General features: G+C 42.1%; 1 protein-coding gene across 2 annotated transcripts in view; it reads left to right on the plus strand.

Annotated features, from left to right (window-relative positions):
- Positions 1-27,361, plus strand: part of LOC141960575 (BEN domain-containing protein 5) — a 971,168-nt gene that overhangs the window by 874,880 nt on the left and 68,927 nt on the right. For both annotated transcript variants that reach the window (XM_074906246.1, XM_074906247.1), the window contains exon 12: positions 5,963-6,125. In XM_074906246.1, the coding sequence (XP_074762347.1) occupies positions 5,963-6,125 (163 nt within the window). The remainder of the gene's footprint in view (positions 1-5,962; positions 6,126-27,361) is intronic.

The following is a 27,361-nucleotide window of genomic DNA, read 5'->3' on the forward strand; positions in this document are numbered from 1 at the left end:
ATTTGAGTCCTGATTACACTTGGCCGTTGCTGGTCCTGATAGGTGAAGAACATGAAGCGATTTGTATGCATAATCCCCGTTTCCCCCAGTAGGTAAAGTACTTATTGCTCAACTACAGAACGAGAAAAATGTGGGCAGTTTTTCTGGTTTTGGGGTGGGGTGTTTTTTGGAAATACCTAGCCTCAGTTATAAAATGCAGCTTATTTCCCAAACGGAAATGGCATAATTATGTGTTGTGATATGAAACCCTTCTCAAATTATAAATCCTCTTGCTGTTTATGTCTCTGCTCTTCTGATTAGATTCACGTTAGAAAGATTTCTAACATGATTCTCTGATTCTTGTGAGCATACAGTTGAACATGCTACATCCTTTTGTAAAACACTTCCTGGACCTACGTCATCTATCTAGAGCGGCAAATGGGAAGAACTCTTTATTCTGAGTTTCATGCAGCTACTCTGTGAGGACAAATGATCTTCTGGGAAACTTTCATGTGCACAGTAGAGCTCAAGTTTTTTAAGATATATGCAGTTTGCTACTTCCTTCCATGGGCACATAAACAATCACTTGTGTTGCAGTAGATGTGAACAGCTGGTAAAATATATCTGTTGGATTTCAGGAACCCCCTAGGCCTTGCTAAATCAGAAATTCATCTTTCTCTATCTGTCAAAGCCTGCGACTAGATTTCTGTCTGGTTAACAATTTCTTTCCTAAATACTTTCTGAGTCATTTGTACCTTGTTGTTTCCTTTCTTGCTGGGTTGGAGAAACACCTCAGGATTGATCATAAGTGATGTGCAGTCCTGCACCCTGTACCCTGGTTCCCATGCTAGGAGTCTGTCAAGGTCTGACTTGCACTGTGGTCATACCTCGATTTTTTTTTTTTTTTTCTCCCTAATGTGTTGAACAATTTCAGAAAGCAACAAAGATTCATTCCCTAAAAGTCCTGTATGAGAAAGTAACGTTTTGTACCTTGTCCCTTTGCACTGCCACTAGTGAAAGGTAGAATTGAAGCTCCCATCCATCACTGGCTGGACACTGAGCCTCCTTGACATTTCAGCCCTTTTTGGCACCTTTTCTTCCACTGAACAGAGGACCCAGATTTACTGGGTTTTGCCTCCAATTTTCCCTTTTGTGCAACCTGAGATTTTCTGATGCTGTAGCAAGGCAAGCCCTCTGTGAAGTCACACATACACTGAGGAGGAGGTCCCACCAGGGGAAACTCCCATCAATCAGAACCAAGTCCATCAGGACACCAAAGGGTGGACTTGGGCAAATTCAGTCTCAGATGTGTGAGAAATGGGCTATTCTCCCTCTCTGTCTTTTGGAGCCACTCTTGTGATAGATTGATACAGGCATGTAGAGGCAGACAGTAAACTGCCTGCCCTTACTTTGTGAATATGGACTACTCAGTCCAGTACTTGTTAACAGGATGATGGAGCAGTGCTGAGAAACCAAGAGGCCCTCAGCCATATGCAAGCTGCCTAGGCTGTTGAGCTTTTAAGATAGCTACCAGGGGGCTGAATTCACTGAGGAGAGACACTGCATGGTAGTCACCAGCCAAGAGACAATAGTGCCCTGAGACAGGGATTCTGGCACATTGAGAGGTCTGATCAAGGGCCAAGAATTTTTTTCTGCTTTGAGACCACTCCAGAAGGAATTTGCATGCATTTTTTTTTCTTATTTTCTTCCACACATCTCTTTGTCTGCTGCAATGTCTGAATAAGGTCCAATTGGTTTACAAATTGCTTTGTGCTGCCTGGCTGTTCACTGTCATTCCCAATGGGGAAACCAGTCATCCAGAAGGTATTCAGCACAGCATGGGGAGGAGGAAAGAAATTTTGCAGGAGGGCCTGTGGAAGCAGGCACTAATGTCTGAGATGCAGAGAGAGGGTCAGCACACCTTCAGCCTCTCAAGTGTACGTGAAATGCAGGTGTAGTTTTCTGCTGGGTTTCTTCCCACTAGAAATTGGGGGAATCCTTCACTCTTTCTGCTCTGCTCTTTCAACACTGGATTCTTGTTGCTTGGTGCCTCCTAATCCTGTAGATAGCTATTTATTCACTGAATTTTCTCACACAAGCTGGGAAGCAGAGTCCTGTGAGCTTTAATATATCTGTGTGTTTTAATAACAAATTACTGTTGATTTTATACAAATATCCCTATTTAAGAACTTCAAAGTCTTTGGTGTTTCCCTCCACCCTCCAGACTTTGTACTTTTTGCTGTTGCTGTTGTTGACACTCCCATGTGATTCAGCTTTGGAGAAATAAATATTTGTTTAGCTGTTCTCCTGCTGTGCCTGCTCAGTGCATTTGCTTAATGATGACTTCAGCTTTACAAGGGTTTTAGGGCAATAGATTCTCCCAGAAAAACAAGAGGCTCATTTGTGGATAGCTTTGCCTCTGTTCCTTCCCACCTCTTGATGCATCCACTCTGCCCCCTTCCCTGCCCGCCCCACCCCCCCTCCCCCCGACTCCTTTCCACAGATTAGAGTTTGATTAAATAAATGTGCATGCAAAAGTCTTCTTTGACATGATTATACATAGATTTTCCCAGCTTTTGTTTCAGCATTATCAGTTGCCCAGATCAGTTCTGGTGAGGAGTTAGTTATCTTGAATTGAAACAGTAAGTAGAAGGTTGGACTCAAGCAAGTACCTGCTGCACTTCCTTGTCTTTAGTTGAATTTTCTTGAATCTGTAATTTTCTTCTTTTTATCTAAAACATCAAATCACATTCTGGCTCATAGCATTTTCTTTAGAGCCAAGCCCAAGCTGCTGTTTCAAAACATGCATGTGTTCATATTTGAAACGCTTATGTAGTATTTTCTCTACCCCAACTTTCTTGAGTCAAATCAGAGATCTTAGTTTTTACTCAAGACATCGAGTTGGTCTATGCCATCAGATTTTTTTTCAAAAGGAGGACAAAGTCTACTTGCAAAATCTACATTTATGCACCTAAATGAAGGTTCAGCTTCTTTTTATTCCTAGAAGTGCAGCACTACCTGGCAAAGAAATGAACAGGTGATTTTATTAATGCCTTTGTCATTTCAAGTAGTTTTGCACAGCTGAAACTGGAATCATTCCATTAAACGAACAAACAAACAAAAAAGAAAAATAGAGGGAAAAAAAACCACCAAACAAAACCAAAAACCCTAAACACCACAAAACAGAATTATAGAAATTCAACCTCTGGAAAGATCCAATTTTTTTTTTTTTCTTTTTTTGGCCATTTACAAAACCTTCTTCAAATTACTTAAACTACTTATGCTTCACTTCTGAAATATGGCAAGTATAATTTTGCCAATAACAAGATCCAACTTCTGAGCTATTTTCTGCCAGAAAGCAAAAATCACTTCAGTGAAGTAATACATCAGACTCTCTCTTCATCTATTTCCAGCTGATGAGGTTTCAGCTTAGAGCAGAGATTGTTTTTTTTATTAGGCCCTGAGTACATGACCTGGCACTTGTGCAGCTGAGTTTCATCGGACTACTATCACTCTGATCCTTGAAGTCATCCCACTGCTTTTTTTTGGTATGATATTCAGAGCCTCCTCCATAATGATGATTCATTCCACAGTGTGTCATCAGCAAAATTTTGTTGGCATGGTCCTCTTTTACTGTGCCAAGAACTGTGATGAAAATATTATGTAAGATTTATCTCAAGAATCATCTATGAGGAATTCAACTCATAACCTTCCTCTAGCCTCATTGAAATCATGGGAAATACAGCTGAAAAGGACCTCATGACCAAACTGTATCCCAAAGACATGAACTATAATCAGCAGATATTTATCCAATTTGTTCTTAAACATTGTTGATGAGATTGCATAATCTTCATAGATACTCCATATCAGTAACTGAGTCTCCTAATCACTGGAGCACTCTGTCCCCAGTGTTTGCCCCGAATCACTTCTCCCAACATTTTCCTGGTTTTTGCTGTGCCAAATAGAACCACAAAGTTAGCTTATTCCCCTTGTAAGTGATGCTTCTGCTCACAAACCACAATACCACGTTCTGACATATTTGTTGTCTTCCTTTGAGCTGGCTCCATACACCGATATTCATTATCTGATGCTTTCGTGCATTGAAAGTTCCACCACAGGCATTCATTTGAACACAAAGCACTCTCCATTGAAGTAGTTTACTTGACTTATGAAGCAATCCCCAGAGCATGATCATCTTGCTTTATGTTTTTGAATTTTAACTGAAAACAAAACTTCCCTCAGTTTCAGGGTCTCAGTAGTCTTTTGAAGGCTTCTCTTGCAGCAAGTCAGAGAACATTCCCTCTTGTAGACCTCCTTACGTATTTTATTCCATATATCAAATCAACAATTAATTTCCCCATCAGTCCTTATGAGCACATTACCTCCCTGTCCCATATGTATTTAGAATATCCTCAAGGTTTCTGCCACGTAATTTGGAGGAAATTATATGATATGTACATAGCAGAATATATTCAGTGTACAATTTATCACAAAGCTAAATATTATGTTACCACAAAGACAAGAAGCTGCATTTGGAAACTCCTATATATAATGCTAATAAGAAACCCAATTCCGTCTTATTTTAATTAACCTGGAAAGCCTTCCTTTTTATAACACGAGAGAGACTTCAAAACATTCAGAATGTTAATAAAACCACAGGTATTTCCATTCTTCGTCTCTTCTGGTATACACTGTTCATCAATAATTGTTGCTCATTTCAGTATTAGTCTGATTTTCTCAGTCTAGAGAAGTTTAACATTTTGAACCATTGCACCTAATTTTTTTAATAAGAAAGAAATATTATTTCCCCTGTTTTCATAAGAGATGGACTTGATAAATACTACTGTTAGCAAGACATGATCCTCGCCAAGACTCAGTAGGAGGACCCTGGATAGCTCAAAGAATTCACCACGGGCACGATGACTGAACGGTAAACTATGTTAAGTGTCCTTTATACTTCACTGGCAGCATAAAATTCTTAAAGCAAGATATATTAAGGACATTTATGCAACAGATCCAAGTTGGATCTACTGAGTGTGCTTTTTGCCTTTTTTTTTTTTTTTTTTGTGGTGGTCACTAGCTTGTGCTGAGCTCAGATTGACTCAGTTTAATGGTTATGAGGTTTGTGAATAGTCTGATAACCAAAATGAAATCAGGATCCATTTTTCTATGTAGCTGGTAGAACAAGCTCTGAGACTTCAGTCAACCTGAAGATGAGCTCCCCTTTAGTCTCCAGATATCATGCCTACAAAGGAGAGCTAAAACTAATTTATGGAAATCCTTGAAGTCCTCCCCTCCACCCCTCAAATGAATAGTCATAAAGTTGTAGGGATCTTAAAGCCAGATCTTCAGTAATAGCACAAAATACTACCTTTTGTACTGTGCTGCTAATACTGCAAAATAGTGCAGTATATTTTTCCATCCTGAGAGCAACACCTAGTTAACATTTAAGTTAGTGAAGTGGAAATTTGTGTGACCTAATTTAAGAACCAGTCAAATGTCTTAGGTGAGAAAGTTTCACTAAAATGTAAATGCTGCTGTATTTCTACTTTGCTTAAAGGAGTCTAGGATAAGGTGTGGGGGAGAATGGTCATGATACAGAGGAATGCAATAGAGAAGGGGCCCAATATCCAAATAATAGTCCAGCTTAATTTTTGAGAATGGAGGGTCTGCAATGGTTACTTTCAACTCATGCAAATGACAGGCATCCTTTGTGTAATCCAAAACAGGAGGAGAAAAGCTGATGTTACGAGTGAACTGAGATGCATTTTGTGAAAGTCTGCAAGGCATTATTTATAGTCTGTGTGCCAGAACTGTGTTTCCATTAATGGTCTCTCCGGGCCATGCTCAAAAAATAGTTCAGTCTCATATAGTGTAAATGAGATTTGGCAATGTGAATTTCCTATTTTAACAGACTCTTCCCAACCCTTTCCTTGTTACACTCATCAACTCTCTTCATGTCTTTGTGTTCTTCCTCCCGCAGTCCAGTACATCGTTCAACAGAGATGCTGTGAAAGCAGGGACAGGCCGGCGTTTTCTTGGTGGGCTGTTAAACGATACATCCTACTGCTACACTCTGGAAGTCTCATTCTACAGCTACGTATTGGGTGGACCTACTTCTCCTGTGCCCTACACAGAAGAAGCATGTATCCTTTTGAAATCCTTCCTCTTCTTGCAGCACACGTGAAACAGGCACTTAAGGTAAATACTTTTACCTCAGTAAGAGTTTGTTGAGATAGGAACACACAAGTGGAAATGTGAGTCTGCTCCTGATGCTTTAATTTCCCTCATATTGATTCTCCATATTGTGGAAATTCAAGAAGAGAAAGGCATATTAGATCAAATAAGCCATTTCCCTCTTGTAGGAGATTGTCTCACACACTTATTACAGAAACTAGTCCTGGAGAGCCTGTGATCCATTCCCTTCCACAGTCTTCCATTTCTTTCTTCATTTCTCTCCTTATTCTTTCATTATCCCTGTGTTTGTGTTACTGTTTTAATAGCAAGTTGAAGGTGCATCTTTGATACTGAGTTAAAATATCTTCTCCGCTTTTGAACTGCAACTGAAAGGCTCTAAAGAATCCGTTAGGTTCTGCAGCTGCCTCAGGGCCAGATCTTTAATACCAGTTGACAAAGAAATGGAAAGCGAGCTCTGCAGACAAAATCGACAAAGTTGTTTGCATTTTTGAGTGCTCAAATAGAAGCAATGTCTCATTCCTCAAAAAACACATATCCATCTGGCTATCTCAATATATCAACAATTTATACAATTGTTCTGACTGGTCTTATGATTGTTCTGACTGGTCTTATGATCTGTTTTTATGTTTTTCTTTTTGTCACCATGCTCAATCAAATAACCAGTGCCCATACCTCAAGCTTGGGTGTGTTATTTCATTTTGTCATTCTATCTTGGTAGCTTTTGAAATTTCCACAGGTTTTGAAACACTGCAGAGGGAGAAAGATTAACTGTGATTGCCTATTTACCTCTCCACTGCATTTCGGAAGTTGGGTAAGGTTTACAGCTTCAGGGTAGCGAGGAGGAAATTTTCATATGAAACATAATTCTTCACCATCCATGCATATGTGCACACTGTGTGGGAATAAGCATGAGAAACAGGGAGCAGGGAAAATAATTCTTAATCATTTAGGGGTTTCTGGTTTGGCTTCTCCACTGAAAGTGAAATTTGGGGGAAGGAGGGAGATGAATATATTAAGGCAACTTATCAGACTTGAGCATTTGGAATACAAGCTCTTTGTTGCCCAGTGAGCTTAACTATTTCCAAAGAATAGCTTCTTGCAACATATGCCTACGTAGTGTATCTTACCACTGAGGAAAAAATTATCATTACTATTAGGTTTAGGATTTTTTTTTTTTTTTACATTGATATTTTGGCATTTTAAGAACACGTGCCTTAGTTTCACCTTTAATTTTCCTCTTCACTTAGTACTTATTGTACTAATAACTTCTTATTTATCTTCCTTATTTATCAAGAATGGTTTTTGCAGTGAGGAGTGGGAAGAGTCCCTATACATATGAGATCATGAGTCCCTTGAATATGTTTTTTTACCATGACTTGTAGGTCATGGTGGCTTAGTTTCCTTTTCCATAACGATTTTTGTTTCATGCCTCACATCACAGAGGTTTCATGTGTGGGGTCTAACATCTCTATATATTTGCTTGGCTTGCCTTCTGCAGACAGAGCTGCATCACTCTCAGTTCATTCATTGTGACCATCAGCAACTAGAGCACAGGAAACAGGCCCCAGGTCACAGAGATCCTTCTTGGTGATGATGAATTGAAGGCTCAAGCAGCGGCTTGATTTCTACAATTAATGGTTTCACCTAGCTGGGTGACAAAGGAGGAGAAGCTGGTTTTGACTGGCCTGGCAAACAGCAAGCAGGAAAGGCTCTTTGCCCATGTAGTATGCTCCGCTGGCATTTTGCCCTGGTAGATCTTATTATTCCCTTTTCAATGGGGAGGGATTCTATCAAGAGTGAACAGGGCAGCTCTTCCTTATGTGTGCGTTTTCCTAGTTAGGGAGAGAAATGGAGATGCTGGAAGCAGTCTCTAGGCTGGTCTGCTCTAGCCCAGGAGTGTCTGGTTTTATGCATAGCCTATTCTAGCAGGGGAGAAGTTTCGTATCACCAAAGTGCCTGTGACCAAAAGTAAAACAATTGCCGAATGTTCCAGTTTAGCCTGAACAGCTCTTCTAAGCTATTTGCAAGTCAGTGATTAATTAATGCTCAGATTTTTTAATGGACCTGAACCAAAGACACAGCCAGTCAGTTCATATTGGCCTCCAAGGACAGGCATGCCTCTATTAACTATATAGCTACATGCAGGCAGCAAGTCAAGCAAATTAATGAAGAAAATACAGTGAGCCCAAAAAACGTGAACTGATAGGGCAAGTACTCAGGAAATCTGCCTTCAGAGATGTATTTCTTAGGACTGCGTTCATCCCACTGCGATGTTATTGAGTTGTGGGGGCTTTTGCTTTGTTTTTAATAGAAACAGGATCAGGGAGACTAGAATTGTTCAAAGCTTCTTGTGCTGGGTTAAGAAGTGAAGACTGAGACTCAGCCTCAGATTCAGGGAACTCATGGCCTTGAATAGAGACTGCAAAGCAGATCACCCCCCACATTCAGAAACTAGCTATACTGGCTCCATGTAGAGATCAAAACAAATGAGGATCTCCAGGTTCTACAAAAATATTAATTTAGCCTAATGTTGTTCCTGTTGACAGGTAAGAAAATTGAACAAACTCTGAATAGTCTTCTTTTTCCACTGGTGGCATGTAGTTCTACCTGTCAGCTTCTTTCCTTTACAGCTTTCGTGGCAAATAAGATCATAGTACTACCCCATTTCCTGCCATTATATAAGTGGATTTGGTTTGTTGTGGGTTTATTTTTAAATCTCTTCATGTTCCTCAGGGTTTACATGCTAACTTTATGATCTATAAAAACCTCTGTGTGAGCCTGTAATAGATATATTTCTACATTGGGTGAGATTATGCATTTTGTTCAGGCTTGTGTGACTGAAATATACTTTGTAATTACTGAAATAAATTAATACCTTACATGCATGAAAACGGGAGACAGACTTTCAGTCTGATAAGTGTTACTTCAATTCTGACATTGTCAGTGTGGACAGTAACTTTTTTCAATACCAAAACTAAGAAAATTAAACAACAAAAAAAAAAGAAGGTACCATTAAAAGTGGAAATCTGTTCCAAATTACTCCAGTTAGTATGACTGAATGTATTCTCCTAAATGAAATACATCAAAGATTCAGAATTTAGAGGATTACACCTGGTATGTTCTAAAAAAAACCCCAATTTGCTCCTAAGACTGCACTATTTAAATGAAATCCAGGAGTGAAGGATCTTCCATCAGCCTGTGCAGAGGGGTATATGTTTGAGACATATATGGTGGGATAACAGCATCCTGCGGAGTGTCAAATTTCTGGCCTCTCTAACATAGAGAGTTAACATGGTTGCGTCAATGTCTCAGGCCCCAATTAGCATTATATCAGCAATGGTTACCGCTGGAGTGTCTCTTGTATTTCCATTCTCCAAACAAAGCACTGCATCAGGTGTAACTTCCCGAACATCCTGTTATACATTCCTTCAGAGGTATGTGTGTGCCTGGTAGGTCTGTGTCTAACTGATATGTACCTGGTGCACGAGAAACATAAGGGATATGTTCTGTAAGCCTGGCTCTGCAGAATACCCTGCGATAACATGTGCTGTAGATAACAGTGAATGGACTCTGTTTCGAAGGCATAATAAGAGGATTGTAGGCTTGTCGGTTAGTTGCTGGGAAGTGGACAGAGAAGTGTTTAAAACCCTTCTCACACGTGCACACATTTGGTGGTAACTGATTAAAAAGGCAACGCAGCAACAGTTTGCTCAGCACCAGGTGATGAGGCTTTAAAATGAGCTGATATGCTTCCATTAAATACCATGTTTTACTAGGCATTTACAGGGCTTATGACACAAGGCATGTAAACTGCTCTGTAACATTCACCACCAGCAGCTCAACTGCTGAGCTGTCTAGATACACACCAGCCTCATAGCTGGGCAGGGAACAAAGGATAAAAGAGGGGGAGGAAGAATGAATCCCTGGCTGTTAGGACTCTGAGGGCTGCTCTGATAGCACACCCAGAATTGCTTTCCGCTACAGCTGCTGATCAGCAGCCATCACAGCCTGACCTGAGAGTGGCCAGTAAAGGAGCCTCACATCAACAGTTTTAAAATCTATTGGGTTCATTTTTTAGAGTGTTTGAACTGGATCCCTGCTGCACAGCAGGCAGCCCATAAGAGAGCATAAAAGGTTTTACTCAACCAAACACTAGCCTTGAGGTAGAAAGATAGAAATGATGGAGATAGGGCAAGAACTGGTATGATTGTAGCCTGGCAGCTGTAGGGGAGAATAATCATCAAGATGGGTGAGCGCACCAATTGTCAGTGTGTCCATGGCTTTTTTTCTGTATTTTAATCTTAATTCTAAGCTTCCTGCAGGTAGGGAAGACCCTCATCCAAAGATGGGTCTTTAGTCATCTATGTGTACAGCTTTAATCACTGAAATCACTTCTGAGTGCAACAGGAGACTGGAACCCTGGACTGAGAGTCTGGTGCAACAGTTCTCCTTTGTATGGCTTTTCTAAGCACATCACTTCACCTCTTTGATTTAGTGTCTTCATTATAAAGAATGAATTTAATGAAAATCTGGTATAAAATTTTTGTATAAAAACAAGCAAAACAAAAAAAATGTGGAAGCCAGGGGTGAAGAACACAGAAGAAAGAGACATTACTAATATTACCCCAAGGTAGGTCTTTTCACATTACAAACAGCTGAGAAATTATCTCAATACTTTAAAATGGTATAGTTGAACCAACTTTCAAATATACCACTTGGTATTTTCCATTTCACTGAATGAGTTGAATTGGAAGCTTTGCATCCCTTGAACAGGGTGTAGTTGCACTGCTGAACTTTCTCTCCTGTTTATGGACATAAAAAATGTATTTATGTGGCTACAGCCACAAAATGAAAGCTTGGATTGACTCTTCAGGTACCTAACAGGAGCTTGCATCTTGGACTCTTAGCACAGTTGGGATCACTAGGTTCAACTCTTATCCTTAACTTCAAGAAGAATATCAGCCTGCTGCTTGACTGGGGACTTGAGAAGTTAAATTCCCTGGATGAAACAGTCAGTTGCTTATATGCAGATTCCTTTTAAAGAGTACTTGGACCTCAGTAAATGTCCTGAGGAAAAGAAATCTGTATGCAAACTACAATTCCAGTAAAAGCATCTATAACCTTTAGAGCTTCATGGACCTGCCAGGCCTCTAGGGCAAATGTGCTTGGTTATTTTGGGCTTTTTAACTTTTTTTTTTTTTTCTTTTGTCAACTGCCTGTTCTGATCCTTCTAGCTCTGTTAGTGATATCCTTAAGAGAAGATCCTCATGAGCCAGATAATGGCCCTTGAAGATTCACTCCCACCCAGTAAAGGCAACATTACTAGCAACAGCCAGTGAGGTATGAAAGGCTGTGCTGATAAAACTGAGGGAGCTCGGCAGAGGTTATCCAGTGTGGTTTATGTTTGAACTTGAGTTAGAGCTTGTTGCCAAGATGATTTCAAAGTAAATTGGGCACATACTCAGGAAAAGACCTCCAGAGGTTTACATCTTCATCCTTCTTCTGCTAAGATCCTAGAAACAGGCTTCTTTCTCTGTGTTGCAAACTGGCATTAATCCTATTCCTGCAGATTTTCCTGAGTGATCTCTTTGCACATGATCTCTCCAGTATTTGGTTGTTTCTCAGTACCATGTTTTGGGCTGTCTTTGAGGAAAGAAAACAAAATCCTCTTTCAACTTCCTGGTCTGAGTGAAAGTGTCAAGGTTTACAGCCACAATTTCAAATGCTCTTAATATTACTGGAAGCATAGAGTTAAATTATAGAGTTGTAAAGTTACTTTATAGTGATAATGCTGTCAAGCATCAATATCTCTGCCCCAGGGCACCATGGAAACTCAGTTAATGATATAAGAAGCTGATATTTTTCAGGGTTGCAGCTGTTGGCTCATACCCAGAAGGAATCTGTGTGTTTGTTCATATTGGGTATGTACAGGGGGACCTGCTCAAAGAAAATTAAGAAACAGTGAAAGTCTGTTTAATGAAGTGCAGTGGAATGAAAGTGCAAAGCAGTATATGGTGTTGCAGTATGCACACCTCTTTCCCTCACACAGTTCAATACAGTGGGCAGTGCTGTAGAAAAATACTTATTTTACTGTAAGACAGTGTGTTTGTGGGGAGAGTGTATATTTGTATGTAGATTTGTTTATCTAGTTGCCTGTAGCACTGACTGCATCAATCTATGTAGACACCGTCTGGGAGTATCAGTAAAGAAATGGAAATTAAGGCAAGTGACTACAGTCAACTTAGGAATATCTATAATTTTTGTAATGGATTTCTTAGCATCTGTATCCCAGAGTGCTTTGATAGCCTCAGATGAAAGATGCTATAAAAGTGCAGTGTTATTATAAAGGTGTTTTTTCTTTTAAAGAAAGATTTTTTTTTTTCTTTTTTCTGAGATGTAGAATATCAGTCTTGGAAGGCATCTTCAAAGTATTTTCTGGGGATTTAACCATATGATTCCAGCTACCTTTTGGCTAGGAGCCGGGTATCAAATACCGTGCATGTGAGTGGGGAAATGGTCTTGCAGTTAACTGTTGCAGTAACAGTGGTCTTGAGAAACTGGTTCATTTCTCTGTGTGCCCAGAGATGTTTCTCATGCTGCCTGTTTGGTAAGCATTCACATGGCTTTCTGGTACACATGGTAGAGGGTCAGACTCTCATAGGCCTGTTTTAAGTAGAAGTGTAAGGGAGTTTGTAAGCTGAGGAAACAGTCTTGAGGGGAATGCAGCATCAGAGGTATTGAGAGCCTAACTGTTCTATCAGATTTTAAGGCACATGGTTTGCTCCAGAGTTGTGTTGTGAGCATTGTAAAGGAGGACGCCATGAGGGTGTAGATTAATTTCCTTCCTCTTGTGTACACTGGTTTCCTTCCCAGGGATACCAAGGTACAGGGAAGAGAAGAGATAATTGTTGTGTGACCCAAATGTAAGCAGGTGCATATCCAGACCCATAGAAATGCTCTCAAGTCAGTTTTAGACATCAAAGAAGACAAGCTCCTGCATTTAAGAGCAGAAAGACTTCAGTAGCTGTGAGCCTGAACTAGGGAATTTGGACAGGTTGACTTGAGAGCCATCAATATTTACAACCTGATTCAGGAATAGGGACTTTGTGGACAGTGGGAGCATAAGTGTCTTACAGAGACACATGTGCAAATATGGTCCCTGCTTCTCACCAGCTGTTTTCAACTCAGTGCTGGCGAGAATGTGCTCTTTGGCCTAGGTAGGTCTGTATCCAGTGACACAGGAAGACTGATGTTTATAAGCTAGACAAGATGAGAAAGCCCAGCTCTAAAAATGAGACACTGCATGCTAACTGGTACCAAACTGTCATTGAGATTTTACTGATTGAAATCCTCATCAGTGCTTTCCATTCAAGCTATCAGTGACTTATGGGTGCTATCAGGCCAGCTAAAATGGCCTGCAAGCACAGAACTCTCCAATTCAAAATGGTTTTGATGGTGGTGAAAAAAAATTATAAAGTTTGCCAATTAATAATAAAAACTGTTACATATTTCTATGAGTATTCCTTTTGCACACAGGAATAAATAACTGAGACCAAGCACAAGTGATGCTTTTGCTGAATGTTTGGAAGGTGAAGTTGATGACGTGTGACTGCTGAGTTGTTGCTAATATAAACAAGAGGGGAAGCTCCCTCTAGGCATTCCTGTGCTTCTTGGAATTGGCTTTCAAGGTTTTGAACCCTTCTCTTATGAACTGGCTTTTCTAAAAACTTATATTTTTCCTTTGACTTATAAGCAACTCAGGCAAAATCAAGCATATAGAACTGATAGTGAGGTTCTTGGGTGCTCAGAACACCATACAAATGCTATTAGACCCATAGTTAAAATAATTCTTTGGTAAATGTTAAATTCCTATTAGTAACACTTGCTAAACTTAAGTGCAAAGTAAAGGGCAAGGCTAATCTGAAAGGCAAGGGGGAGCTGGGCTTAAAAGATATTAACAATTTGTTGGAAATGTCTGAGGGGAGTGGTTAATATGCCTAAAGAGTAACGTCTGTGGGTTGAAGATTTAGGCTGGAGAGGGCTTTAGCCAGTGCTGTGCTTTGGATTTTTCCAAAATGTCAGTGGGAATGAAGAGAAAAAAGCTATTCAGAATTAGGTGTTTTTCAAAAAGCCATGAACAGAAAAATTGCAGTGTCTCTGTGATAGGTCTCTGCTTTTCTGCTAGCCTGTAGTGGTGTTTGTGTGTCTCCATGTTTGTCATCTTTTCCGTCTCCTCTGTGTCTCTTCGATTCTGGCTGAGTCTTCTCCCCTGTGCTTGCCTGTCCTGTGTCTGTATCCTCACCAACTTGTTTGCAGTTTTAGGTTGTTACCCTTGCCCCATGCCTTTCTATCATCTCATCTGATTTTTTGCAGGTCATGTTTCATTAATCAGACACACCCAGTCTCTGCCTTTTGTACTAAGCTAAACTATTTCTTTGTCCTTTTACATTTTGCCACCTAAAGGCTCAGCAGAGCTTACTAGTGATTAAAGGGAATTCTAGGGTTGGAGCAGAAGGGGTTTTTTTAACTAGTACTTCTTTAGTTCCAAATACCAACATCCTGAAAGGCAACCAGATATTTCTTAGGAAACTCAGCAAAAAAATGAGTGTGTTTGTGTCTGTGTGTCTGTCTTTCTCAGCTGTTCGACCAATTGCAGCTGAATTTGACAGTGATAAAGGTCACAGAGATATTACATTTCTATGAGTTTTGTGAAAAATACCTGGCTGAATCTCTCCAGTAGGAACAGCTGCATCTCTATTGTTAGAAACCAGAGGAGGCCAGTAGGAATGAAAGTCACAGGGAACAAATCCTTCCTGGGCATGTCACTGAGGAGCAAAGACCCCACTTCACTTTTCTTTTCTCTACAAAGTTTTACCCCTAACATCTTGGTGAAACTTAACAAATGATATGGCATCCTGAAAAGTAGATTGTGTCTCCCCCATCAAGAGGCCAGAAACCTTCCAGGTAGACTTCATAGGTGAAGAGAATGCCCATTCAAGCCAAGGTCAATACATGCTCACACCAAGCCAGCAGCATTTCTCGTCACCTAGAGGTGAAACTTTGTCCAGAGTTCAGATCAACAAAGTCTGAACATGTCTCAGGCAGAAACTAATCTGCAGCTTTGATCTAGTGTTCAGAAATCTTTGTGTTTCGATAAGAGAGGATGGGTCTGATTCTCCCATGTCTCATCTCTTAACAGAAGAACAAACAAATCAGCTCAGATCAAAACCAGTCCACTGCACTGTCTTTTCTCTGACAGAGGCCAAAAGCAGATGCCTGAGAAAAATATAATAATAGAATAAGTGTATAACAATACTTCCCTCAATATTCTTCCAGCTTCCAGCAATTAGTGGTTTGGGGATCCCAGAGCTGGAGATGTTGATTCTGTCTGTAGTAACACTCAGTGGATTTGTCTCCCATGAACCTGTATACGTTTTCAGCATCCGCAGCATTCCTTGCTAGGGATTTCCTCAGCTTAATAATATCTTGTTTGTTTTAAGCCTACCACCTGCAAGCTTTATTTTGTGATTCCTAATTGTTACACTGGAAGCAGCATTGATCCCTGTCTGCTTTCCCCATGGTGCTCATATCAGCCGCCTTTTCTCACGTCTGAAGTCTCCTAGCCTACCTAGTTATCTGCTGAGTATTTATCCTGTATACCATAAGCAGAAAAATATTACCAGATGAGGATCATTCCTTGATTTCTAGAGTTAGTATATCATCTTACACTTTCTTTCTAGGTATACACAACTGTATGAGTTGCCAAGCAATGAAGAATCAACTCCAATGACTCTAATGGCAGAGTCTGTGTTGCCATGCATTATGATTTTTACTTGTGCTAAGGATAAATCCTGCCCTGGTCACAGGTCTAAGCACTAAAATGAGAGATATGGCTTTCCGTTTCAGAGTACACACTGTAATCATCACATGTTCAGTTCCTCATGCCCTTAACAGTCTGTTTGGGTTCTGCCGTACTCTTTCCCACAATTTAGGAGGAATTCAAAGCTTGTTAAATAAACTGAATTTCTGTTCATCGTAGGCTGCAGTTTTGGTCATCTGGCTAAAAGAGTCTAGAAACCATCTCCTGCTGGAGGAATACATGGTTTTTGAAAATTTCAACATCCCAAATACCTTGCTTTCTGTCATTGTGGTTGCTGTGCATCACTCTTCCTCAGCAAACCAACTTCTGGATAACATGCTCCCATAGTCAGGTTGCATTCATAATTCTGTCAGGCCAGTTATTTATTTTTCTAAAACTAAAGAATCTTTATTGAATCAGCAACTGTCATCTGGAAGGAGACACAAAAGACCAAATGATAGATGACAATCCATTCATCTTTTCTTCATTGGCCAGTCCCTCAAGAGATCCAGTATGTAGGTTAACTACTCAAGACCTCTCATGTAGCAAAGAGGGATCTGCTGGGCAGTGGAGTGTTGTTGGAGAATGTCTTGCAGAGAGCAAGGCCATGGGTCTCTGCAGAAGCTGATTGCAGCCATTTGAGGTAAACAAAGGAAAAAACCCAGGGTACAGTTATGCTTACAAAGGACTGTTATGTTAACAAAGAGAGAAACTGAGGTGCACAATTGCCCTGAGTGTGATGGTAAACAACCTTGGGAAAGAAGGCAGGCCAGAAGAGGGAAGATGTTGTGACATACCTGAAATGCCACAAGGGGCTGGGATATTATAATGTAGCCTTTTACATGTATCCAATAGATTTGTGAGTAGTATGCATGATTATTGTAGAGTGCTTATATAAGGGGTGATTTCTTTCAATAAAGTTGAAGCTTGCTCTATCATTCACATTGAATCGGCTGCTTGCTTCCTCCGCCCACCGCAGAGTGTCACGTGTAGCAAAAGCCTACATTGGACAGGTTTCTGCAGACATTTGGCTGGAACAGTGTTGGGGGACATGTGCAAAGTGAGATCTCTTTTCACTGTATGAATACATGACAAATCTCAAGTTCCTTTCAGTAAGTCATTAAATAGGCTGTTCAAGTGAAACATAGTGGGTTTTATCAAGGTAGGGGATGGAAATGGCTCAGAGGGTCCATGGTGATTTTGTAGAGAAGAGGCAGCTGGACTGATAACACTCCTGCATGGTGGAGCCAGGACTGCATGGTTCTGCTAGCCCAAGGGGAGAAAGTCTACAGTATTTCAGTCCCATTATTCCTCTTTTCAAGGCTTTTCATCTTGGAGCTTCTGTAGATTTCTTCAAGGTCTGGTAAGTGGCTGGCTCTGTTGGCAGAATACAGCTTGAGGCTGCTTGTGACTTACCATGTAGCTGTAATACCTCCCCTTGAGAAGATGCCCATGACTGTGCTTGTTAGCAGTCTCACAATCTCATATTCTTGTTGTGATACTGTGAAGATTTGAGACTGGGCTATTTCTGGGCCAACAGGATTATCATCCTAGTGTCCCTTCTTCCTTACTTAATGATTCCTGTTTGCACCACATCCCTCACATGTCTGCTAAGTAGAATTTGTTGCATTGACTTTCTTTCCAAAGCCTGCCCAGAAGGACAGCTTTCCTTCAACCAGGACACAGAAAAGGGCCTGTGTCTCCAGAACCATCAATATTTTTCTTGAGATGATAAATGAACTGCCAATAAACTGAGGCAGCTGCCAGATCCATCTGAGAAACAGACCTTCGGACCCGATTTATCCGTGCTTGGTTTATTTATGTGTCTGGAAACTTTTGAGATGCAAACAGAGAACTAACCACTCTGAGGCAGCCGCTGAGAATTAAATGGTATAGATAAATGGAGTGGGAGTTTATGGGCTGGTTCAGATAGGCTAACACAGGATAATAGCTAATGTATCTCAAACAAGAATACGGCTTGAGATTCATCATAGGCAACACCACAGAAAATAAAAAAACTCTCAAAGCAAGACCTAAATTCTCATGCTTGCTATATCATTCAGTTTATTTTTCTCCATCTCTTCTGGTCTTGCCTATAATTCAGGGTTTTGCATAATCTCTGAAATTTGTTGTCAAGGTTTTTCTAAGATGAGGCATGGCTGATCATGTTGTGCCTAGAGGGACGGGAGTCATTTATGTGCTTCAACGAGTAAGGTTTGTAGAGAGGCCAATCTGGTTTTGAACCAGCGGATACAGCTGGAAAAAGCAGACAGTGTTTGTGTTTAGGGTCCTTTTGCTGGGCAGCAGTCATGTGTGTTTCATATACATTCACCCCAAAACTTCTGAGCCTGTGCTTTCATTCCATCCGGAAAGAGTTCTCGGAGGTATTAAGTTTGGGCAAGTTTTATGAAAACAGGCAGCTGAGCAAAGGAAAGAGACTCAATTAATGCCTCTGCTTGGGGAAAGCTGGAATGAGTTGAAATGTTATCGCACACCAGGGGAATATGAATGGGGGAGCTGGTGTAAAATGCTCCATCGCGGGGAGAATTTCAGCTGGCACACCGTCCATATTGCTGGAGAAACCAGGGGTAGGGACTGGGCCACAGTAGTTGTGCTGTTGGTGGGACCAGTACTTCGCGTTTCAAAGGCGGCCTGGCCTGAGGCAGAGCCTGTGTGAGCCAGGAGCACGAGCTCTTTGCTGATGGGGGGGAACCTGAGCAAGTCCAAGGCAGCAAAACCAAAGAGGATGAGCGTTCGGTGTCAGCTCTCAGGAGGAGAGTGGAGGCCCCGCAGCCTGGCGCCTCTCCGCGCCTCCCCGTAGCTATTCCCCAGGGTAAGGCTGGGCCGAGTGAAGCCCTTTCCCCCTCCCCAGCTTGCCTGCCTGGGTCAGTACCAGGCAGCGCAGCTCACGCTTGCCTGTAGTTAAAGTGCCCTCTTCTGGCACAAAACGTTTCATTCCTCAATGGCAGTCGACTGAAGAGAGGTGAATATTTTTCTGATGGTTGCTGAAATCAAGAACAAAGCAGGTTTTCTCTTCCTTTGCTTCCCCTCTATGTCCTGGACTGTCTTGGCAGGCAATAGCGGTCAGAGAAGGATCTCCCTGTTCTATCAGCCTGGCCAGGTCAAAGCTTTTCTGTGCAACAGTGCTATGATGAGATTTTGTTTGCATCAGAGGTCATTAACGATGCTTTTATTCTCTTTTGTCTACTTTTTTTTTTTCCCCTACCTTATCTGGTGTAAATCCGTGTCTATCTTGATTTACATCAGCTGAGAATGTGATGGCTTTTTCCTGCTTATGTTTTCTGCTCTCTGTTGTATAAATCATCTCTTGGCTGTTCTTGACCTGTTGATGTCAATAGTTTTCTCTGTGAATCCCAATGGGATCTAGAGTTGACCTATATTGATGACCAGGGAATGTTTGGTGATGAAATGTGGGGAAGAGGAGAATGTGCAGCTGCTGTCAGAGAAGTTCCCATACTAAGCACTCGGTTGGAAAAGGAAAGTTTTGATACACTTGTTAATGTGAATTCAAGGTTAGCAGTACACAGCACAGCAACTGCATCTGTCTGCAGAGGGATTTAAAATCAGCCTTTAATAAGAAAAAGGAGTTTCCTGCACTGCTTTATCGCATCAGTTACCATCAGAGGCCTTTGCATGTGCTTTGGATTTTTCTCTATATTTAAGGAGCATTTCAAGCCATAATTGATTATAGCTGAATTTGTGTTACAAAGTAGGGAACAGCAGGTCAGGACATTTACGCTATGAGACGAGACTGAGCCTGATTCCCATTTAGATCCTTTATAGCAGAAGGGTAGTGTTTTTTCCCCTGGTAACAAGCAGTGCCTCAGCTATTGAGTACAATGCTGTATAAATAATTGTGTATTTATTCTAGGCTCTCTGAATGCAAATCCCTCACACACAAGCTGGATTGGCATAAACCAGTTTAGGAAGCACACATACAAGACGTACTGCCCTCCACTGGGTTTATGAGGAGTAGAAGGAGCTGGAGTCAGGCTTGCCAGGTTTTACAAAGTGCCGAGCTGGAAGTGAAAATCCAGCTTCTCCCTTCAAGGTGAAAAGGACATAGGAGATTCTGGTGGTTTTGGTCTGCCTGAGGATCTTGCTGCAGTGGTTCCTGCTCTGTTATATGCATGTTAAAACTGGCATATGCTGACATTGTTTTTTTCCTGGTCACTTCACTGTTACTTAAATAAGGTCTCAGGATCTTAAGTTTGGGAAATGTGGCTTCTAATAATATGATTTTATTTAAACTCCGTACCTGTGTTTCATCTGGCATTCCTTCTCAGTCCTGGGTGCCTGGATGGTATTTAGGCAGAGATGATCCGTAGCTGAGAAGAAGTACAGCACCCTCGCAGTGTTACCACACCAAACCCAGGAGTGCAGGGACAGGTAAGATCACGTGCCAAGAACTGAGACGAGACAAGCTAAGAGTCTCCAAGCAAATACAAGTTGAGATAGTAATGTAGTTAATGTGAACAGACACCATTGAAGATAATAGACAATACTAAAAATTTACCTTATGATGTTCAAAGTGATTATCCGAAATATAAGGATAAAGTTAACATCTTCTAACATTTCACTTTAAGGTTGCTTCTCTGCATAGGAAAATATATATGTGTGAGTGCGTGCGTACATTAGATATGCATATACACCAGAACTTTTTTCTTTTTTTCTTAAGTACATTCTCAAGATTCATGAAGGAAATGAATTATGACAGAGAGAGAAACTCACAGGCCTCTCTTTGTATGGGGGAGCTACAAGCCACCACTGCAGTGAACAAAGATGCCCCTCTATCAGTCCTCCACAGACAGCCCTGGAAATGGAGCAGCCTGGAGTAATGGTGCTGAGAAGTTGGTACAATAACAAGGCAAAGCAAAGTATAGCCTAACAGGATGACAGCATAAGGCACCAAAAATAGGTGGCTTTTGTATGACTATAATAGCACCACCTGCTTTCAGAATGTTAGTCATCCCATAAATGTGTCCATTCCAGCGAATATCCTTGAGGGAGCTGACACAGAAATCCATAGAAACAAGGCACTGAATCTGAGCAGAGAAAAGGGAGAAGAGCGGGGACTCGCCAGGCTGAAAGGAGCCTGCTGGTGGGGGGAAGAGAAGCAGCCTGGAAATGTGTGCGTGCATGTGTGGGTGTGTATGGGGTAGCAGAGAAGTATGTATGCTTCTCGAAGGGAAGAATTTGTTTCCTTCTCATCAAACCTCAGCCCCTGCTGCTTTTTTTGATTTTTCTCTAGCAGGGCCAATCTAGGCACTCAGTGATGATAAATAACCCAGTATTACAAGGTGACATGCACAGTGACACGATAATATGGAAAGAAAGCGAAGAACCCAAAGGGACAGAGTTTCTGTGCAATTTATTTATTTCCCAAGTGTGTTCTGCAGTGCAGGCAGTTTGAGAACCCCAACCACTGGCTCCTGCTGCAGCCTGATGGGGGGTCTTAGGGGAGCCTGACAGACCTCAAACCTTGCTAGCGTAAACAGTCTCCCCAAAAAGCTGTATTTTTTCCTGGTGAGCTTTGTTTGCAGTGACCTAGGTAGGATTTTTCGGTCCTGTTTTGATTAAAGGCCTTTTGGGATGTTGGTGATCTTGTAGTTAAGGGGTAGCTCTGAGCATCAGGATACCTGGGATTGGCTGTGAGCTCTGTCATGGTCTCCTTGCCTGACTTTGGGTGAGTTGCCCCCTCTTCCTCCCTGCGTTTCCCGATTAGCAGACTTTCAGCTTTGCAATCATAACGGGTTTTTTAACATTGCATTTGTGTGTGATTTCCTGGATTTTGTCAAAGCAAACTGAGAGCAGAAGTGTTGTTGTGCTGACATGCACAGTACATCAGCAGGGCCAAGACTTCAGCTTCACCGAGCAAGATGCTGCTGCTTGGGCTAACAGAATAGCAAGTTGTCGTTCTCTGTTGGACCAACATAAGAAAATTAAAAAGGTACATTTTGCCAGAGGGTTTCCTGGCCATTTACTGAAGGCTAGGGATGTTAAGACTTGGTGATCTGAATTCTGTTTGTGGCTCTGTAAAGAGCTTGCAGACACAGTGCCTGTCCTTTCCTCTTCCTGCCTTTTCTTAGATGAAAACACAGGACAGGAGAAATGGTGTTGTCTAGACGGTGACACAGGGCTAGGACACAGTCTAGTGAGATAAAAGGAGAATGGAACAGGCATACAGAGCAAAGTGATTTGCCTAAATCTGCACAACCAGATCTCCTGACTCCTTCACTCTCCCTCCTGTGGCTTCTCCTTAGGAGATGAAGTTGATTGATTGAAATTGCCCTTTTTACTGATTACCTTTTTAATAATCCAAACAGTAATGTCAGAAATCCAGCATGAAGTGTGGGTTTTTTGGTCCAATCTGTTTGGTACTTGCGTTTCTCTCTGGTAAGCACCAAAATTGGACTAGTTGTGTTCTCTTTTTATTTACATTTGGGTTTGTGTTCTTGTTATCCAGGTACAGCATAGCGCTACTGCTGCAGCTGCATTCTCACATGACAGGGGAATGTTCCTATTACAACAAAGTGAAAATTAAAACCAAAACCACCCCTGCCCTCCCGCCCAAAAAATCAATCTTCAAAAATAACTCTTGATTTCAGAGGTCTTGGGGAAAATCTCTTTTTGTATCCATGCATGCTTTATCTCCTTGGCAATTGTCATCTTGTGTAAAATTCCTGTTTTCTGAGTGTGGGATGGAAACTACTACTGTCTTCTGCTTTGATATTTCTGTCTCCTCACAGTTCCCTTTGTCTGTTCTCTGTTGCTTCTCATGCTACATCTGACTGGTGTTCCGTGATGATAGGAGTCTCTGCCTTGGAGTCTTACATGTACTTCACTGACCACCCAGTTCCTTCCAGGTTTTAAATGGTGAATAATAACTCAGCTTCATGTCCTGGGGTTCCGATTCTTGATGGGTTTTACCACATGCTGTCAGCCTGCAAGTAAATAATACCTGCAAGAAAAAGGGACTAAAATTATCTTTGCTTTTTGCTGAGAGTCAAACATACCAGTGGCTGGAATACAGGAAGAAAGGATATTCCTATTCCCCACTCATATGGCTGACAGCGTAATCACTCAGACTAATAAATCTTCATTGAAAACTTAGATGAAAAGGGAAGAGGAACAAGAGTGCTTTCAGAGGAGAAGCTGGGAGGGGACTTGCATCTCTGCGGAAGCCCAGCCCCAGAGGGAGAGCAAAAGGCCTGCAGAAGGCCCTGCTGCTGGGTGCAAAATGGCCCTTGGTGGCCATGACCTAGTCCAACAGTTTGCTTGTCTCAGCCCTGGACATCCCCTCGGCCTTGGCCTGTGCCCCCTGTTCACCACAGACCCGGACTGTGAGGACCAGGGGTTGTGTGTCAGCCCTGTAGTGGCCTTAATATGCACCTCAGCAGCATGCAGGGGCCTGAATAGGGGTCAGGAATAAATTGTAGAGATCTAGAGCAGCTGGCTACCTGCTATGCTAGCTCTTTAACCCTTCAGAAGCTAGCGCTTTCCCACAGCCTCATGAACAAACAAGGACAAAAAAAGCAACCACAGAGTTGAAACATTTTATTTCCCCTACTGAGCCTGACAATTGACCCTGTCAGGAGCTAGAAAACCACACTGGATGCATCAACAGAAAATGAGCTGAGGAGGGGAGAGTGTTTGAGGGAGGCAGTGCAGTGATCTAATCAACTCCCCATCTCCCTGGAAGAGCTGAACTCTGGTGCAGGGACAGTGGGAGTGAGTTTGCAAACACCTCTGTGCTTCAGAAACCACTGCAGGGCAAACAGAGATGCTGAAGACCAGCTCCTGGTGGGAGTCTTTCTCCAAGCGATCTAGCTGCTGTGTGTCTGTCCCTTTGAAAATGCCACTGTTCCTGTCCATCCCCTGGTTGCTGTATTATCTTGTGTTGGCTTTGCAGTGTGTGTGTGAAGGGGGTGGGGTGGGGGTGAAGAAGGCTGGAGGGAAGAAGGAGGCAGCAAAAGCTTCCTGTTGCCAAAAGCTTCCTGCCCAGGTCTCATCCTGCTCTTGTTGTACTTGTGTCTGTGTGTTTTCCCTACAGCATTAGGTGAGCTGATTGCCTCTTCATTTGCTCCAGGTAGTGGAAGGTTTGAGCTGGACTGAAAATAAGGGTAACTGGATGAAGTGGATGAAGCATGTTTCACACAGGATCTATTTTGTTTGTTCCCCTTTGACAAATGCACCAAATGATGTGTAGAGAGCTGGTTCAAATCAAGAGACAGTGGGCTGAATGGGGCATCGGGCTTGGTGTCACCCAAAGGGAGACTTGGTCTATTCAGTGTGAGGATGATGAAGAACTGACTGCACATTGGGGCTGTTTGGCATCTTGGGTGCAAGTGTGTTGAAGTAAATTGGCTAATTTCCTGCAGCATCAGCCTGCTGTGTTTCTATCGAAATCATCCAAGAGACACCAAAGATGAAATCTGTCCCACAGTCACATCTGTAGCCTTTGGATCAATGAAGCACACTAAGCCAAAGCAGAGGCAGGCACAGTGATTAATTAGCATTGCTTTTATTTCTTTCTGTAGAAAGAAATCCTTCTTCCCACCTGTTACTTTCTTTGGGAATAAAAATCTGGTTGTTGCCCCATCTGCTGTGGGACCTCCTGACTGGCAGAATGGTTCTGCATGTGGTTACAGGTGGGCCCAGACCAGCCCTGCAAGCCTGCTTGCCTCCCTGGCCTTTTGCTGCACCACACATACCTCACTGCTCCCTAATCCTCTCCCAGCTAATTGCTTTTCTAGTGCCTCTTGGACACTGGTCAGCTGCGAGGGGGTGACACGCAGCGCTCTCCCAGACTCGGCAGAAAAAGATGGCACAGCTTTGGCTGTGAAGAATAGCACAAATGGGAAAAGATGGGCTATTTTGGAGTTGAGTGATACGGAGTTAATATTCTGACTCTCAGGCCGTGAAATCAATCTTCCAGGTGAATTTGTGGTCTCTCGAATTCATTTTGGGCATAACACGCACCTCAAATGGAACTGGCTGCAGCTCTTGACGTCAGTAAATGCTTTCTTCCCTTCAAAAGAACACAGCTTGGATTTCATCTTGTTTTTACACCTTCACTTCTCCTTGTAAGGCTCATTGTCACCAACGGGTCTGGTGTCATCCAACTGCGGCAGTGAGACCAACACTCTGTGCTGCAGAAATTCCCAGAGCACAACACTCAGCAGCTGCCAAAGCTTTCTGCTGGCACCTGCTCAAGGCAAGAGAGAGAGAGAAATATCACTTTGTCTGCCTCCCTTCATTGCTGCCCACCAGGAAACCAGCATAGACAGCACTTTGCTCCTCTGCTTGAGAGACATGAGGGTTAGATGAGTGAGGCAGACACCTTGAGCCTTTTTGGCCTTTTCAACAGCCAATGTCCCCTTTGTCTCATCCCATTTTTTTCTGGTCAGATTGCTGCTGCCCCGTATCACCGCTCTCTAGAAGGCTTGGCACGGAATAGCATTTTGCTGTGCTTTTCTTCTGCTGTTTCCCACCTGCCAAAGTCCTTCCTTTAAATGGCATGAGTCTAATTATTTTGGGCATGAAAGCTGGTGATGGCTGCATTTGGGCAAACAATGAAAGGATACTTTCAGCAAGGCAGCTCTGAGGAAGATCAGACATTTCTGACGGTTGTGGGGACAACTTTCACCAACATTCTGCCTTCTGACTCATGGGTGGCTGTTGTCTCCTTGTCTTTCCATCTAAATTGAGGTGGTAACAAATAAATATACCTCCTTTCTGGAAGAAATTCTGCAAGTTGAGAATGTCAGCTCTTGTGCCTCTTACTTTTCCAGCTAGCTGAGCTCTGAGCAGCAGACCAGCCAGTTTGAATGACAAGAAGAGGTGTCCTAAATTCAGCTATTACAAAGTATATGTGTGGGAGAAAGAGTGACTTTAGTGCTTGTAAGAGCTCTGCAATGAACAGTACAAAACTGGCTGAAGGTACAGAAGAGGTGCAGTGAAAGGGTTGTGCTTGTCCTTGCCTATCTGGAGCTATCTGGGGCCTTTCTCTGAAACTGCTAACAAGGGGCTGGGCATGTTTGTATGTGTCTAGTGCTGATTTGGTGGGTGTTGTGTTGGCTTGGGGACCTGATATGGGCACATAGTGTGTGCATAGTTCCCTGTCAGCAAGGTCAACCTTTCCCCAGTCCTCCACCAAGCAGCAAATTCCCAAGGTGACCTTGGGAATCAAGACCCACATGCTTATCAGTGAAACTGTGCGGCTTCTTGTCCCATGTCTTCCCTTAAATGTGCTGGATCTCTCTTCTCCTCATTCCCTTGCTGCTCACCCCACATTCTTCTCTGGTCCGCAGGCTAAAGCATGTTTCCAAGATCTGCCTCTGCCATCTCCTCTATTTTGAACACTGTCAAGCTCTTAACATCCCCGATTTTTGGCAGCAAGGGGTTCCATGGGTCACCAGTATATATAGGGAAGCAAGTCCTCCGTACAAGGTCAAGAGCTGCCTGGTCTGGCCTCTGTAGCAATGCTATACGCTTTGGCAAAGCTTCTGCTTGACTGAACAGATATAAAACTGAATTAAACTGGGAGGTGTATAACTACATCACCCCAAAATGGCTTTAAAATGCCTATACGTATCATGAAGAGATATTTTGTGGTATTTATTTTGAATTGTATTAGGGAAAAGATCTTTCCCTCCTAGGGAAAGTGGTAGAGACAGTACAGAAATGGGAAATAAATGTTCTTTTCCAGTGCAGAGAATGTAGCCACACCAGGCAGCTGGTGTGCAGCAGAAAATTCAGGCAACGAAACTACTCAGATTTGTTTCCATGTCCCACTAGGATGAAATGCACAAAAATGTAATAAAAGGAATCATGATTTAACAGTTAAGAGTGAATCAGGTAAAAAAAAAAAAAAAAAAAAAAATCTTTCTTCCTGGTGCTATTTGCAGCACAAGGCAGAATACATGGAGTTTAATTATATTTCAAAATCAGTGTTCTTTAGGGATGGGCCAGTTTATTAGGAAAGGATAGAATTGTTAAAGACAGATTTTGTATGCACAAAACCAGTTCATATGAGGCTCGAGACTGGTCTGACCTCAGGCAATACTATGCACTCTGATAAAGCTTTTGGTGGCAATAAAGTTTTACTGAATAGTATTAAAGATGAAGCAAACTGCAAGACATAAAGCAGAGGAAACTCTGAAGTATTCACCCAGTTTTTGCAATCAGGGCATCAAGAACCTCCTGATCCAGAGGGTGCATCAGGCCATCACCTTTAATGGCCACTGATCTATTTGTGATTCCCAATTTAGTATATAAATATTAGTTACAGTGGTGACTCAA

This window comes from Athene noctua, chromosome 5, assembly GCF_965140245.1.
Source record: "Athene noctua chromosome 5, bAthNoc1.hap1.1, whole genome shotgun sequence".
Taxonomy (NCBI): Eukaryota; Metazoa; Chordata; class Aves; order Strigiformes; family Strigidae; genus Athene; species Athene noctua.